Below are 17492 nucleotides of genomic sequence, written 5' to 3'. Positions count from 1 at the left end.
TAAAAATGTACACTCCTGTGTGCCTTTACATCAGCACATCTCAGAGGCTGGTCTGCTTTTGTTCCTGCCCTGCACTGTGTTGATCATACTAATTAGTTGCAGGCATACCGCAATGTTGAATCATTTAATACATGGAGAGGAATAACATCTTCTGCTCTTTTAAGTAAGGACAGTGCTGTCCTTGTTGATTCTGTAGGAGTTTTGGTTTGTATACCGATGCTGATAGCCTTCTTACGAAATTGCTGTTCGTGAAGAAAAATATTTCTGTGCAGTGCTAACACATCAGCCTGCTTTGGTCTGTTCTCAGTCACACTTACAGTTCCCATTGCCGTTATTTAACTATCCTGCTTAACAGAAAGTTACCTTCATGAAAGCAAAAATATTATGCATGCAATAATGACCTGTTATTGTTCAGGGAATAAAGGAGAGCAAAGAAAAATTCAGAGGCTTCTAATATATGTAGGTGAGAAAATGTTTGTACCGTTAAAAATATTTCTTATAAACCAGTTGTAAAAAGATTAGGCAGATGTGTACTATTAATACCAGATTGATCCTAATGCTGATGTATGATTGCACTGTAGATGCTGCTTGTGTACATTACAGAAATGTTTATAGTTGAGTAAATAATGTATTGTGTGTATGTGTAAGGGACAGCAAACATAGGCGACAGGAATTGCGAGGACGTGTGCAGAGAATACCAATCTGCTACTGTCAGATGGAGCCCAGATGGCAGCCAATCATAGCACAAGGCTGTGGCACCCACGAGTTAAATGCAGATATTATCGTCCACTTCGTAAGAACTGATTTCCCTCAGAGTTACTTGAACATTTTTTCACCCATTCCAGTAATTGTTCAGAATTTAAGAGCTGTTCCTAAGATTTGAAGACTTCAAATATACCTCATTTTCTACAGCTTCTGTGAGTTCCCTTTTTTCCCCCAGCCACTTTTTTCCCCAAATGTGAAACATAATTTTGCTTTGAGGACGTTCTTCTAAATTCATCAAAGAATGCACCTGTTGACTTTGCAGGTGCCACGCCCAAAATGGCTTCCTCCTCCTTCAACTGCTTGGGTTCAGCCTGTTCTTGTTAAACTTTGAGTAGTTACTAAATGTTAACTAATTGCTTTCAAACAACCAATTCCATGGTTTCATTTTGTTTGCAAAAATTGTATACTGACACAAGGACTACAATTAATTTTTGGTTTGTAAAGATAAATGCCCATTTATCTTTGATAAGATGTAGGAGATTGTTTTTTCTGCAACCGTAAAGGCAACTGAGGCACATTTTACTGCACCTTTTGAATCTGGTATGTAATTCTGGTTTAGGTCTTGTGGTTTTTTTGTTATGGTTATTCAACTTTGCTTTTTTTCCTGTGTGCATCTTCCATTTTTATCTGTGCAAGACAAGAAAATAGACTCTTAGACTCCCCCTTGCTTTGTAGTTGATATGGTAGCAAACAATATGATATGTTCCTTAGCTTATGTTTTGCAGTCACTTTTAAGAAAAAAGATGCCTGACCATAAGTCATTTTAACATATATATATACGCACACACACAAATATGTCTTCCAACAGCTGTCTTTCTAAACAGCTATTGGAAAACTTTTGTAGCTTTGTTATGTGCAACCATTTTCATTCAAGTGTTCTTTCTTAAACAGTGTCTTGTGTCATAAAGTCAGGTATTGTTTTATTTGATAGAGACTACACTTTTCTGGGCAGTTCAATTCTTATACTAGAAATAAAAAATATTTCATTGTTCTTCTTGGCTGTTAATTTATAATATGAACAGTGTAAAGTGCCTATGTGTCTCTTCTTAATTCACACCTGAGTGTCTAATAAATTTTAAAATACTAACAAAATGACAGCAAATTCAAAATAGCTAGTATATGGTAAGCAGCCAATGAAATTAGCTACAATATCATGATACATGTTATTAATCTATAATTCTCTAATCTATTAAACCATAAAAATTCATAATTGATTATTATGTTTTGGGGTAATAGCAGAAAACTGAAGTAGCAGCTGTAAACTGAAGAGCAGCAATAAAGCAACAGTGATGAAGGTTTACATTACCATTAGAATAATGTATATCCTGCTGTGGAACAAGATGAAATAGAAGTCTCAGTTAATTCAAATGTCCATTTTATAGCTAGCACAGCACATATTCTGATTTGTCATCTTTTTAAATAGTAAGACAAAGTTCCCTGAACTGCTTTTATAAAAGTTGTTTCTGCCTATGTACCATAAAAGCATTAAAATAAAGGTTTCGTAGAGTCCTTTTTTAGAAAGGCAGCAATCAAGGATTTATCAGCTACGCTTGATAATTAACAAGCATGAGCATACTTCAAGTGAGAGCATTCATATAGAGCCATCTGATTTCTGGCTGTGACAGTTGTTTAAGTAATGTGAGAGAGAGAGTACAGTTTGGAGGTTGCGTTGGAAAGGAGGTACAAGCTTCTTCCCTCACACACACTCACACTTTCACTCTGCTCTGCCAGTGTGGATGGAAGTAAAATAGTAGTGTCAGACATAATACAGCGTTTGAATGGTATGTCCTAGGGGTGAGAGTAAAATACTGTGAACTAAACTCCCGAGTTATATTCCTGCCTTTCCCTTCATATACTCTGTTTTTAGACCAGTCCCCTATTTTGTTATCTGTAGGAGAAAGAGAGACAGTCACACTCTAGTTTCTTTTGAAGGTGGCCTCTAGGGTCTTGAACTATGAACCTCTGCAATATGATTTTCTGTTTTAGAGTAAAATTCTGAACTTACATATTCTGAAGCTTTAGTATATTTAAGTATTTGCTCTATAAATACTATGTATTTTTGCTCTTCTGTGAAATAAGCTGTATATCAATACTGTAATTTTTCAGAACAGTGTTTGTGTATGTTATGACCAATCAAGTGCCCTGTAGCCATAGTGTATCCAAGTAAAAACTCTTCAGGAGATAACAAAAATATCCAACAACAACATTGAATTTCAAAATTTGCTAAATATGTTTTGGCATATGGTGTCCTTTGTTCTTCCTTTCATTTTTCTTAGAACAGAATGGCAATTCAGTAGTGATGGATATTACTGTAATTGTATACAGCATTTCCTTTTCCCCCCTCAGACTGCTTTGTCAATAGTGATTTCCTCAAATCTGCCAAATAAACACTAGTGAAATTCTTAAATCTAAGCATGCTACTTCTCAGTTAACATAAAATGGATTAATAGATATTGCTAATGTTTTTAATTGTAATCCTGAAGATAGGTTAAATTAACATAAAATTGTAAACAACTCCTTTCCTGTTTTGTCACAATGTGTCTCATTATTCTAAACAACATAGGCGGATTTTTTTGTTGGATTTTTTTTTTCTTTGTGAGTGTAAGGAGTCATTATTTGCAAAAGTAGCATACATTCAGTGGATGGCTATTGGAGATAATTAGGGCTGAGGAGACAGCAGGCAAAAACAGAGCAAATTTGAAACTATTCTGGAAGCAAACCTTGGAAAACTGTGTGAATGAGAAATTGAGGAGAGGTAAGATACTAGGAATGGATCATGCTAAGAGTTACAGGATTTTTCTCCTGTTGTTTTACAAGCATTCCCTGAATCTTTTAAGTCTTTCCAAATTGGTAGGATCACAGTACCACAAAAGCTGTTTTCAATGTTTTCAGTGTGGCTGGAGACAATTGCAGAATTTCTTAGGCCTATTTGTGAATTCTGAAAACATTCTTCTAAACTTCCATGTTTCAGATCTTCTCCAAATTAAACAGCCTGTCTAAGCCTTTTGAGAAATTAATTTATGAGTTGGGGAAGTATTACAGAGATGTCATTTAGAAGGTTGACATAATTACAGTATTTGACATTTTCCCCATAGAGAACACAGGGTTTTCTCATAACAGGCTGTGGAAACATAGTTCAGTACTTTGAAAAATTAGACTCTTTATCAAGAGAGGTTTAAGAATGAACTTTTCAATTTTTTTGTGTGTTTAAACACCTACTTTTACACCTACAGAATAGACCTTAGCAGAGTTTAAGCAACAAAAACTATGAAAGTGATTCAGGAAGTTTACCTGCTATCTGTGAAATTAACATTTGTTGTAGTGGGAACTGGAAAATTCCCTGGAATTAGATTTCTCTGCATGTGCATAGATGCTTCCCAGTGTGAAGAGATAGATTTCTAAGCTCTGCTGTCATTCAGAAGCCTGGCATGGAGACACATACTCTTCACCCAAGTCCTCAGCTGGTATGTACTGCTCACCTAACAGAGAATGCTTAGCCCATGTGGACAGTATTGAGTCCAGCTTTCCAGAAGAGGTGGGTTTTTTTCAGAATATTCCTGAATATGCCAATCTTTTGCATGAAGCCTTGGAATTAGAATACTCATAAGATCAAGATCTGTATTTTATTCCTTTCTCCTTGGATTACATCTACTTTTTATTAAATTACGCTTAATAACATGTGTTGCTTGCTCCGTAAAATGCATAAACTGGCTTGGTACTGGGGCCAAAAATCCAGGCTTTTCTCCTTCAAAATGCACTAACTTTAATACAAGTCAAGCTTCTGGCTCAGGCTCTTCCTTTCTCTTTGCTGTTGGCTTAATACTGTTCTGTTTCTACTGGCTTAATACATCTTGCATTTTTTGTGGTGCAGCTTCAGCCAGAGGGTAAAGGGATCCAGAGTATAAAGGAGCTCAGTAAAATGGGCCAACTCTTGGGAGATAGGACATGCAAGTTAAAGACCTAGAATCTAGGTCTTGATCCATCTTACTCTCTTGGTGGCTTCCACTTGGGCTCCTTCCATTTCATCAGTGTCTTTCTTGTACTGAAGTGCCCCAAACTGGCCACACTAGTCGAGATTTGGTCACACAAGTGGTGAATAGAATGGAATAACCACCTCCCTCAGCCTGCTGCCTGCTCTCTTGTTAATAAGGCCCAATATGTGGTTCACCTTAGGTGCCACAAGGGCTCACCACTGCCTTGCTTTCAACTTATTGTCCACCGGGACCCTCTGATCCTCTTCTGCAAAGCTTTTTCCCAGTCCGTTGTCCCCTAGCCTGTCCTGCTGTCAGGGTTACTCTGTCCCAGAGACAGGAAACTTCCTATTTCTCTTCACTGAACTTCATGAGTTTCCTTATAAACCCATTTCTCCAGCCTGTTGAGATCCTGCCAAAGAACAGTCCTTCTCTCCAGCACATCAACTGCTCCACTCAATGTGCATTGCAGTGTTTTCAGCTCTCCATAGAGACCCAACTCTATGGATAATTTCCATATTCTGTTGTTCCTAACCATCCTAATATTTGGCACCTAACCTTTAAGTTTTGTTTAAGTGGGAGGAATCTAAATACAAATAGGAATCTAAATCTTACCATAACTGATTGTTGAAATGCACTTGTGTTTCTAAGTCTCTGGTGCTTGGATATCACTTCTTCAGGAAATGCAAATTCAGGTGTCCTTCTTTAAACACAGAAACCAGTTAGACTATACTTTCTAACATCATACTATTACAAGCAATATATTGAAAATAAATGTTTAATTTGCCAATATAAGTAGATGGATTACAAAAATTTAGAGCACAAACTAGATCTTGTTAGCAGCTGTAATTTTGTGAAAATACTAGATATTTAGTATTAGTTCACTGTATCTTCCCCTCAGCTTTCTCAGCATCTGCTATTAGATGTCTCAGGTCTGCCTTTTGTATGTAATTTGTCTATACCTCTTCATACTTTCATATTCAGTTTTAACTAATCAGTATAGATGTGTCTGTTTTAGTCGATTTTTGGAATGAAGTCTTCAGTAAAAGTGAAACAGTCCCATTTGCAGTCTGATGGTTTTATAGTTCTGATTGTTGATTAAAATAGCTGATGAAAAGTCTTTTCTGTCACTAATTTCCATCACTAAATTCTATTGTGCCTTACATACTATGGTGGCATTTACAGCTGAAAGAAGCTGGTTTCACACCTTCTTATAAGGGTGAATGAATGACAGATTCTCATTAGACAACGTTTTACTGGCCTTGTAGTTGTAGTTAGTAGTTTCTAATGGTCAAAGTCTTGTGTGTGTGTGTTCATTTTCCTGTAGACAATTTCTGCCATTTTTCAATATCATCATAATTTGAATCTCCTCTAGGAAATAAAATCAAACCCACCTTTTTAAAATGTAACATACAATTATGCTGCTTTGCCTACAGCATTAAAAAATAACTTTGTTTTCTGCATGCTGTCTTCCCTGGAGTATTAGTCAGGGCACGTTGAGAGATCAATAAGGTTTAATTATCATCAAAAAGCAGACAAGATAAATTTATTATATATCTATAATGAAATCCATTTTCAATATACAAAACTCTTTAAAAACATATTCTACATTGGCAATAATCCATTATGATACTCAAAAGTTTTACCAGTTATTTACTATACAAGATTAGAAAAGAGATAATAATAAAAAAAGAGTATTTTAACATTGAATTAGCTTTAAGATGCTGATTGTTCTTGATTCTTCTGCAGGCAAAATGGTTCTGTTCCTGTAGAACATACAGCATTTGCTTTTATATTGATGTTCAAACATAGTGATTAGTTGATCCTTGCATTTACACTATTAAAAGCAAGATAGTTCTTTAGTACACTGAATGATGCTACCTCAAGTAAAATCACTTTCATTGTTGCTACATAAATGTGTAGCTTCATTGTGTTTCTTTTTACACAACTCTGTTAACTTTTCAGAGTATTTTTTCAGAAATATATGAGATATTTATTTCTTTAAACAGCTGCAATGTTACTACTATATTAATTTCAGTAACAGTTTTCTTAATGCACAGAAATGAAGCAAGTGTGTACATAGAATTATGACAAAGTGTACTATTGGTATACTGAAATATATCAATAAGAGCTAGAAGTAAATATTTTATCATTTTCAGCAAAGTATTTCTATTTAAATTGTACAGTATTTACATTACTACTGTAGTATTATGAGCCAAAATTTTACTGAACATCTCTGGTAAATAATAGTCTACCTCAAGAAATTCACTCTGTAAAAGAATTAATCGGGAGATGACACAAAAAAAACCATGGGCAAAAAGATGGTCATTAAGAAAGGGTGTCTGAGTGGAGATTCAGTGGCAGTTCTGAGACAGTAGACTTTTAAATAATTATTTGAATTTGTGAATTCATTATATCCTGAATGTATATTCATGTATACTAAAAAAACAAGAGAGGGCCTCAGGAGCATAGGTCTGTCACATTAAAAAGCTACCACATCAAAAGACATTCCACTTGTGGTTGAGGGAAGAGAAGCAAAAGATGTTAGGAGGCACCTTAAGAGTACCTCTGTGACAAGTGACTCCACCTCTGACTTTGAGTCTTGGAGAACTGAGCAGGACTGAGAGAGGACTTTTGTGTGGGACAAGTGGTGACTGAGCAGATTTAACTGAGGTACACACACAAGCTGAGGAAGTACTTGAAGAGAAATGGGCTGTGATGACATGTATTTGCCATCTTGTTCATATGTTGTTTGTTCATTTTGATGGTATTTTTTATGTATGTTGTAAGCTGCTCTGTTTTAGAAGTGACGTTAATATGCATCTGGAGGAACTGATACAGTCAAATTTAGGAACTTTAAAGCTAGTATGAAGAAAAATAATGACTACTAGGGCATCTTTTACTTGTAAGGACCTTTCTGGAAGGTAAACAGAACAGTGCCTTTCCCCCTGATTTAATAATTGCATATACTCATGAACATTAGCTGCTTGTACATGGGACAAGATCATATACATAAATAATGGTGTTGGAAATCAGCTCTCTGCATGCAAATGCAATTTTAAAAATGTATTAGCATTACAATCCCAGTCTCCAAAGGGTAGATTTCACCTCAGGAAAATAATGTATTGAATCTTCATCCAGGAGAACCTAAAACTGACAAATAAAGAAAAAGACTTTTAAATGTATGCCAGTATTTTCAGTGTTAGAGTATGCTGGATTGTCATATTCAATACTTTTTCAGATTTTAGCTTTTTCTGTGCTGGGATGTATATTCATTTTTGCGTGCGCAGTTAGTGCCACTGCACGTGGAAACTGGCATGTAGACAACACGTTGCACTCAGGTGATAGTTTATGTGTCCAATTTATAGTACTTGTTTTCAGAAGTGTAGTGTCACAAATAGATGTGGCTTAATGTGTTACAGTGAACCTCTAATGTTTGGTTTAATTCAAACAGTCTGAAGACATACTGCTTTCTGTAATGGGCTCCTTTTGCTTTCCATCCATCACACCTGCAGATTTAGCTCCCTTATTATTTCTTACTTGTGAGATCCAGTAATTTAAAATGGGAATTTGATATGGTTCATTTTACAAAGATATTAATAGTTTTTCATTATCTTTTTCATGAAGAATTGTGTCAATAAGCACTAGCAGGTCCAAAAGGAGTGCATGGATCTTTACTCTGCTGTTAATGTAGCTGTTGAGCTGCTTTTGAAATGATATAGGTAGTGTAGAGTATTTGCAACTAAGTGTGAAGGTCACTGGGTCAGAGGAGGTGTATCGACAGGGAATTATATTTGAATATAGGAGCAAGTCAGTCAATGTTTTGGGTGTATTCTCATGGCTTTTGAGTGGTTCTTCTGCAACCATGTATATGCCATTTAGAGACCTTTATGGTAATTTGATATTTTGTCCTTAATATCCTGGTAAAATACACATAAAGTTCATGTTATCAGAAGAAACAGATATTGTTAATGCATGGAAAATGTAATATTCTGTGTATTTTTCAGACCTTTTTTTTAAATTAGGATATGTCTGCTTGTACAAAAAAGGTTAATTTCTGTCTTGCAAAGTGTATGCAGATGAGGAAAGAGCAGTCTGATGTTATTGTAAATTCATGAACTATATGTGCATAAAAAGTTCATAATCTTATTTTCCTGCTCTTTAAAGGGAACAGCTAGGAATGACAGGACATATTGAAATGAAGTCTCCAAGTTTCACACATGCCTAACGATGTTAAATCATTTTGCTTTCTCCATAGGATTTTAAGACAGTGCTGTCTTTCCCCCAGTACCCAGGGGAGTTTCTGCACCCTGTGGTATATGCATGTACTGCAGTTATGTTGTTGTGCCTGTTTGCTTCTATTATCACCTACATTGTCCATCACAGGTAAGAATTCAATTTTAAGCACTTGTGTTAAATGGTCAGCATTATGCTGAGGTACTTCAATTTTTCTAATCCTCACTAAAAAGATAAATTTAAATTATCAGAATAACTATTGGGTAGTAATACCAGCAATGTGATTTACACCAGAGAAACCAAAAAAAGGTAAAAAGGTTATGTCAACCTTTCTCAAGCTGTTCCCAAGCTGTATCTGTCCTGAGACGTATGTCTAAATGGTCTACATGCTGTTTCTAAGATTTCTAACTTGACAATTCACTATAAAACCACGAGCACTATCAAATTGCTTTCTGGCAAATTCCAGATGAGCAGCACTCTGGACAGCTACACTGGCAGTATTGGCTTCCAAGACCAAGTTTGGTTGAAAGACTGGTAACTATCATTGGATAAAAGAAACTTCCTTTGACTACTAAATCTTCTTGGGTTTAGGAAACTTGCGTTTTTCTTTATATGAAGGATTTATATAAATGCCATTTTGACTACATACTTCTGTTAAAGACTATTGGCAATTTAAAAGAGTAGGAATGTATTGTACTGTAGAAGCTGCTAAATATTAATTGAGTGAACTTAATGCAATGACTTTTGATTTTCAGCTTCCATTTAATCCTTTAGAGATGTCTTGTTAAGGTTCTGCATATCTGAAGCTATGCAATAAGCCATTTGCTTTTATTACTCTACTTTAAATGCTTGATGTGAGGGAGGAGACTTTTAAGTCAGTAGACCCTTGTCAGTAGACTCTTTAGAATTTTTACCATTGATTTTACCTTTTTGCTATTGATTTCAGTGCTGTATAAAGGAGGCTCTTTCCTATAGGTAGATTTTTAAGGTTTTCAAGAATTAGAGAATTTAATTCTGTCATATTAAACATTTTTTCCAAATCGTAATTTTCATAATAAATATGTTAGTTTCTAATTTTAAAACATGATTTTTCAACAGCACAATCCGAATAAGTAGAAAAGGATGGCACATGCTTCTCAACTTTTGTTTTCATACTGCTCTTACGTTTGCTGTTTTTGCTGGTGGAATCAATCGCATTAAATATCCAATTATATGTCAAGCTGTAAGTATCTGCCTTAGTAATTCTTACTAATAGAATGAAAACCTGAAACTGTATCTTTTAACATAATATTGATAGTTCTCTTTCTTTTCATATGTTGTTCCTGGATCTTAAGTTCTTCAGAATAAGTCATCATTATAAGTATGTCTTTTAAAGGCCAGCACTGGGAATATTCAGTGTTTGGTTGACGCCTGAGTTTCTGTGAGAGGCTGACCAATGCATTAATTTCTCTGCAGCTCAGATTTCCTTATTTTAAAAAATCCCTGAAAATAATAATATTTCTCTGTGCTACAGGATAGCTGAAAACTATGATTCCCAAATATTATCTGTCCTTTCTGATCTTTGCATCAAATGTGTGGAACTAAGGTTAATGCTGCGCTTTTGTAATACATATGCCATTTGCCTGAGGGTGGCCCTGACTTCACTGGGTGATCCCTAAATATACACTTGGGCAGCTTAATATTTATAGTATGATTATGTCTTCTAATTAAAACTCAAGCTAAGGAGACAAAGCAGACCAGTACCCTTGCAATTTATGGACCCATGTTTGCACTGCTGGACTTTTTCACATCTCTTGCTTCATCCTTTCTGGGAATATAGTGCCATGAGATCCACAGAGAGGCCATGGCTTCAGCTGCTCTGAATGTAGAAGCTGAGTCTGTACAGTGTGTAAAGAGAGGCATTTCAGTCATCTGGAATGCCCGATAAGGGCTTGTTGCGATTTGTTTGTCTTAAATATTTCTTCCTCTCAGATTTTTGAGGAAGTGCTCCAGATCTCATGAATGTTGTTGGTATTTACCTGTAGTAAAGCACTTTATTAAACCAACATTCTCCCAGATATTTTGCCTGTCACTAATCTGGTTCTTCTGATTAGTTTGAATGGGTGTAAACAGCAAGAGTCACCAGCCAACAGCAGAGTCACTGCAAAACTTGCATAACTAGTGTGAGAGTTAATTTTCAGTGAGATGCTTTGGAAGCCTTTTATGTATACTTATGCATGACTGTCAATGAACAGCATATATAGATCTGTAAGCACCTGTAACGTTCTGTGTGCGAAGTCTACCTATGTGTATTATATGGTATTCATTTAAATGATACTAGATTAGTTGTCCACTAGATTAGTCTGAGATAAATATCTCACAATATCTGGTGTATTGTGTCATAATTAATCTGTGAGTTCTAGCAAATTGAAATTTCACTTACCATTGTCTCTATCTGCAGTTTGCAAGTGAGGGTAGCAGATTAGTTTGTAGGGCAGCCACGGCTGTGTAATTACACGATCACAGATGACCATCTGTTGTTGCAATCATTGTCTGGTTATTTACTTTGAAGATTGCATGGTAACAATGCAGTATTAACAGCCATAATGAAAAATTGATTGAGATAAATGAGTTATTAATAATCTGTTATGAGTATTACATGAACTACAGGGGTATCTTCATAAAATGCATTATCAGTGACAGCAGTTTCTAGCTATGGTATAGGGCCAGATCCTGAGCTGCTGAGAAACATGCACATTTAGAGAAACTGAATGGATCCATTCACATATGCCTTCTAATCAGTTTCATAAAGTTATTTATTTACCTGACACCACGCTACATCAACAGACAATATCATCACCAGTTAAAATATAGGAAAGATACAGGACATACAACACACACAGAGTCCTCTGGTTCCTGGTAGAAATTGTCTGATGTAATTATGTAGGGCTAATGGATGCTTGTAACAGAGGCTGAACAAATGTTCACTCCCAGAAAATTGTACCCCACCACAGACCCTTTCTTGCCTACTGACAGCAAAATTCTGTGAGTCCCAGTGCCTGTCTCCTCCTGTGATAACCCTGAGAGGATTACTCTGTGAATTAATATTCAGGATGCCAAAGCTAGAAGGTAGGGAGGTCAGACCTACTAATGGTTTCCCAAGAAGCTCATGTATTTGAACATTTCCTGTGGCTTGTGTAAGTGGTGGTGGGGTGGACAGCACTCCTTTTCTCCTGCGTATGGAATATAGCAATTCTTTAAATCACTCAGCCTAATGAAAGGTATAGTTATATAGATGTTTTGGGCTTGTGTGTCCCTCAAGTCTACGTTTTGTCTCTTCCCCCCCCTTTTTTTTTTCAGTTGTGGAAAAAAACTGATATTACGGTCTAAAAATATATTTGTGAAAATATTACTGCTTCAAGCAGCACTAAAATATTAGTTATACTCCATGTGTAGCACCATCAGTGTTGCTATAGCACAGGTATCTTTCCATCTGCTACAATTCAAAACACAGCTTCACCATGCAGCAATGTAATTTCCACTTTTTGTTTCCTCAGTGCACAGGGAAGATTCCAAGTGCAAGCATTTTCTGTCCTAGTCACTGAAATGCAGTGTCAAAGCCAGTGAACCTCTCCACCTTTCTTACTGTAATTATCCTCAAAACTTTCACACAAATTTCACTGCAACATCCTCACCCAAGTGGCATAATAGACTGAGTTAATTTTTATCCTTCATAGTTAACCAAAAAACAGCGGTTCTAAAATAACTTCATTTGGATCACCTCTCTCTAAATGAGGTGTCCCAGGCTAATTTTAAGCAGCAGGAATTAATGCTATGGAAATGGACCCATTTTCTGTGGTAGATAGCTGGAAGAGCCTTCGTATCCCCTTGAAGGCAAAGTAGTTACCATCTCTGAAAAAAGATTTTTTTTTTTGTGTAAGTTATTTATTTTTATCTACAATCTGAAAATCTAAAACTCCCTTTTAAACCTGCATACCTATTTCAGAGGGGATTTTGTATAGATAGTCTCACTTGCGTATGTGCTATGCAGTCTTTATGATTTACAGAGAAAACTTGATGTTAGAGTGCTGGTCTGGAAGAGTTGATTGCTTCTTCACAGATTTCCTGTGTGAATGAGGTTATATCTACAGACTGTTTAAATTACCCACAAATCTGATTCTGGGTGTCTGAATGCTGGCTGTTGATATAGAATACAGAGTCTTGAGTTTATGGCAAAATTTTTCATGCAAGGCAAAGGTTGTGTTAGGAACAGCAGAATGGGATTAATCAGAGCCAGTACACTAGCCAGAAAGGTGCTTGAGCCAGCCAATAGATGATGTAGTCAGCCCCTTCCATCTCCCAGAGTTAGAGTCTCAGATTATTTTCCTTTAAAGGACAGAAGAAAGCTTATTCTTTTCATGTAAGGAATGAGACAGAAGGAGACACAACTGTAGCTGTATTACTCTCCATGTGTGGGAGTCATTGATTCTGTACTCTCAGTCCAAAAGATTTCAGTCTTATGGCCCCTACTTTCCAGAAGAGCATGATAGCCATGAGTCTATGGATGCTAGGGGATGAAATCGTCAGTTCAACGTGTTGAAGCATGAAGAATAGGCTTAGGGGCACAAGATTCAGAAGACAGAAAAGTCAGAAGGTGAGACAGAATCATAATTTTTATCCTAGTGGCCAGTCATTGAGTGGCATGATCACTTAGATCACATCTCCAAAAACCTCCTGTATCAAATAAAAGCTTCCATGTAAAATTTGGCAAGCCTCTGATCTTTCTTCTCTCTGAAAGTGTTATATGTGAAGTTGCTTGTGAATTCCTTTCTATAGGGCAGTAAATCTTCAGTAAGAAAGGCAAAGCCCATTCCATACTAACCAGTAGCCTAGAAATTAGCATGCTACCCTTGGAAGTCTGAAATTTGGATTTGAGTACTGTTAAACTAAGGACATCCTAGAGCTATGTGCCACATTTCAGGTAGGAGCTGTAGATACAAAAATATTATGGAAAGAGGAGGAAAAGAGCAGTTCTTTCTGCTCTAGCTATCATTTTTTTGAAAGAATGGGTGTAAAACTAATGTACGATGATCAAGTTTGCCAGTTAGGATACCTTAAGCAAAGAATGCTATTTAAGAGCTCTTGACTGGTCTTTGGTGAGAAAGGTGCTGCATTGTTCAGCTCTGCTGAGATAAGAAACAGAGCTAGTCATAGGTGGCTGGAAACTTTACTAGCAGGAACCTATGACAGCTAAAGAGTTTGCACACTGTGGAGTTAAATGTGCATGCTGAAGATTGTCCTTCCTGGTCTCAGGTATCTGATTTGCGGGTCTCAACTTTTTGCTCTTTTCTACCTGTGAAGGGAGCAGGGGGTTGTTTTAAGGCTAAATGTTTTAAGATCATTAAATATTCACATCCAGTGATGCTATAGACCACAGAGAAGTTCCTGAATCCCTTCATCCCACTGAAAAGAATCACTTTCAATGCAGGATTAATAGTTTAATCAGAATGTCAGTGCATATCCATATCCTCCTTTAAATAGAACTGGCTGAAGAAGAACAATCTTATCTGAAATATGATTACAATTGAAAAAAAAAATTAAATTAAAAACGAGGGGAAAACGAAGACATTTGTTTGCAAGTTAAAGCTGATCAAGAGAGCTTTTTGTGCCAAAATGCTTTGCATAAATGTGTATTCTGGTCATTACCATGGTAACCGCATGGTGTGGAACTTGAGTTACGCCTAAAGTATTGAAATATATTGAAGGAGCATGTACAGGCAGCATCTTCTTATTGTAAGAAAGTGTAATCTTCTATTCAGTAGGCTGGTGCTTATTCCCAAAGATAAGAGTTCTAAGAACACAGGACATGGAAAAATTGAGTCCAAGGAAACAACAGAATTTTCACCATATAACTGCAGTTATTGAGTAAATTTAGGTCCAATGCTGTCTTCAATGCGTATGTCCTGACAGCTCTTTCTGTACCATTTGGCCTGTCAGTGGACAACCTTCTTACGAATAAGGGTCATCATTTTAATATATTCAGTCATAATCCTTTGTTCTGTGTGGAAAACTTGACCCTTCCCACACAATTTTATGTGAAATACAGAAGTTCTACTTATACTGAAAACAGTTTTAAGTGAACACTTGGTTATTTAATTTGTATCTGTTTATTGACCTCTTAAGCTTTACAGAGACACAAATCCAGTAACAAGATGTCCACAGATAAATTTGTACTCTGGGCCTTTATTGCATAAACCTAAGGTTTACATTTGCTAGAAGAGTTAAGCGAGTTTACAGAACAAAACTATCTTTGTCCTGTTACCCTTTCTGTTGAGCCTTGTCTTCCCCAACCATGTCATGAGCTGGTATCTCATGTATTTCTAGCCTAGGGCTCAGATGTCTTCCTAGCTTAAGAAAGCTAGAAAGAGGTGGTCCCTTCAGTGGGGGAGCATGCAGCCACAGCCCCTAAGTGCAACAGTGAGGAAAATGCATCTCTGTGGCATGACTGATGTCAGTGGGGAGATGTGGAAAAGGAAGAGGCAGAGAGCAAAGCCTACCACTCTGAAACACTGAATTTTCAAGATGAGATGTGACAATCATTTCTTCACTAATTATTATTAGTGGATGAATAAGAGCAAAAATTCTAGTCCAGAAAGTATATTTTATGATAAGACTTGAGAAACAAAATCATCACCCCACAGAGAAAAGGGTATCCTTTCCTCTGGAATTTAGTATAACAGCTCAGTACATCTTTCCAAATTCAACATTGTTGTGTCATATGTTTTATCTCCAGTTGTCACCATTGTCCTTTAAATCTGTCAGTTGTGAGGAGGTCCTGTATCATCAGGATATATCCTCTTTTCCTTTAAGCAAGAAGTGCAAATGTTGGGGGTTTCTTTGGGCAACAGAAAGAAGCATATTGTTAAAGAGTTAGTACAAAAGATGATAACATTTGTGTCTCTTGGCCATATTTGTTTGGTTTATCAGAAGGAACTAAGTTGCTGAAATAAGCACACTGAAGAAAAGTAATGTGACTAAGGTGTGGCATGGCAATGATGTTTTCAGTTCAGTTTCCTCCTTGAAAGTTCAATAACATTGTTTTATTGTACTTTTTTAAAAAATCTCATTCAGTTAAGTGTCTGATCATTTCTGTACATGTGGCCATATATGCTTTCTAAATTTCACGTATAGGTACTTTCTCACATGGAATTCATCCCTGCTGTTCATATTCTTATGGACTCTTTGGCATACTTACATAGAATAATTACAGACTATATATTAGCAGTGCTATGCTGAAATGACAAAAAGGTTATGAACCAAATCACTAGAATTTTTCCAGTTCTTTCTCATGGTTCCCACCTCCTTTTCTCCCTATTTCTCCTCCCCCTCTTCTCCCTCCTGCCTTGCTCCTTCACTTCTCCCCCAGCTCATAGTCATATTCACTGCGTCCCTACAGAAATGCTGCAAGCTGCATATGAACTAAGTCCAGACAGCACTAGCCAGTGAACTGGCAACATCTGCCAGCTGATGGTACATAGTTGTCTCATTCTTTTATTTCCGCTTCTTTTACCTTAAGCAACAACGGCTATGAAGGCTTTATACTCCCTTGTCTAATGTGTGAGACAAGTTCCAGAGAAAATCACAAAGGGTTTTCTGTTAATGATATTTGCTGCTATCTTCAAGTTTTGTGCTATATTACTAAATATAAACAAAATTAATTAAATTTTTTTCTTTACCCATCAATTATTTTAAGTCGAACAAAAATGAACACTGGTTCAAATAAATCATTATAATAGATTTGTGTTAGCTTTATTCAGCAATTCTCTGTATTCCTTAAACATTTATGTGCTTTCCAATTATAGCAATATTTTACTTGTCACTGCAAAATGTCAGGTTATTGCTTCAAAGGTAACCTCATTTTATATAATCAGATGGAGACTTAGCTGATGTAATAAAGCATTAGGGATTGGATAACATTCCAATTACTGTTTCCATAGTAATGAATAACAATTACTAACATAACAAAGATGTTAGTATTTTAGAGGTGTTTGTACGTTATTTTACTTTCAGTGATAAACATACCAGTTTCTTGGAGACAAAATGTTAATAACACTAATGAGAGTTTGTATTTCCTTTTAAGGGAGGATGCCAAGATCTTAATTTAATTTTTAAAATTGTATGGCCAAGTTTATAATTCCTTAAAATACGTCTGAAAATAATCTGGTTTTAGGCAAACAGCACTGATCCCATTACAAGAAGTCAACCTTAGCTATATGCAGCTGAGAGGGAACTACAGCAGGATATTCCTGAAAAATGAAAGGAAATAATATTGTAATAGCAAGCAAAAATGCTGACCTTTCATTAATTTTTAAATTGGATTGTCATGATAAACTAACAAAGCTTACAACACAAACTAAGCTTCGTGTCACTTTAAATTCAGGTGGAAAAAATTGTCATTAATCAGGTTCTTAGAAAACAAATGTCTTTACAGTCTTGGTTTCATAATATACCATCTGGTATCACAGATATTATCTATAATAG

General features: G+C 36.2%; 1 protein-coding gene across 4 annotated transcripts in view; it reads left to right on the top strand.

The window, feature by feature from the left end:
- ADGRA1 (adhesion G protein-coupled receptor A1) overlaps window positions 1-17492 on the top strand; it is a 286657-nt gene that overhangs the window by 233603 nt on the left and 35562 nt on the right. For all 4 annotated transcript variants that reach the window (XM_074831007.1, XM_074831006.1, XM_074831008.1 and 1 more), the window contains 2 exons: window positions 8995-9122; window positions 10071-10194. In XM_074831007.1, the coding sequence (XP_074687108.1) occupies window positions 8995-9122; window positions 10071-10194 (252 nt within the window). The remainder of the gene's footprint in view (window positions 1-8994; window positions 9123-10070; window positions 10195-17492) is intronic.

Source organism: Strix aluco, chromosome 7, assembly GCF_031877795.1.
Source record: "Strix aluco isolate bStrAlu1 chromosome 7, bStrAlu1.hap1, whole genome shotgun sequence".
Lineage (NCBI taxonomy): Eukaryota > Metazoa > Chordata > Aves > Strigiformes > Strigidae > Strix > Strix aluco.
Note: the sequence above shows the minus strand (reverse complement) of the source record. Positions and strands in the feature narration are given on the sequence as shown.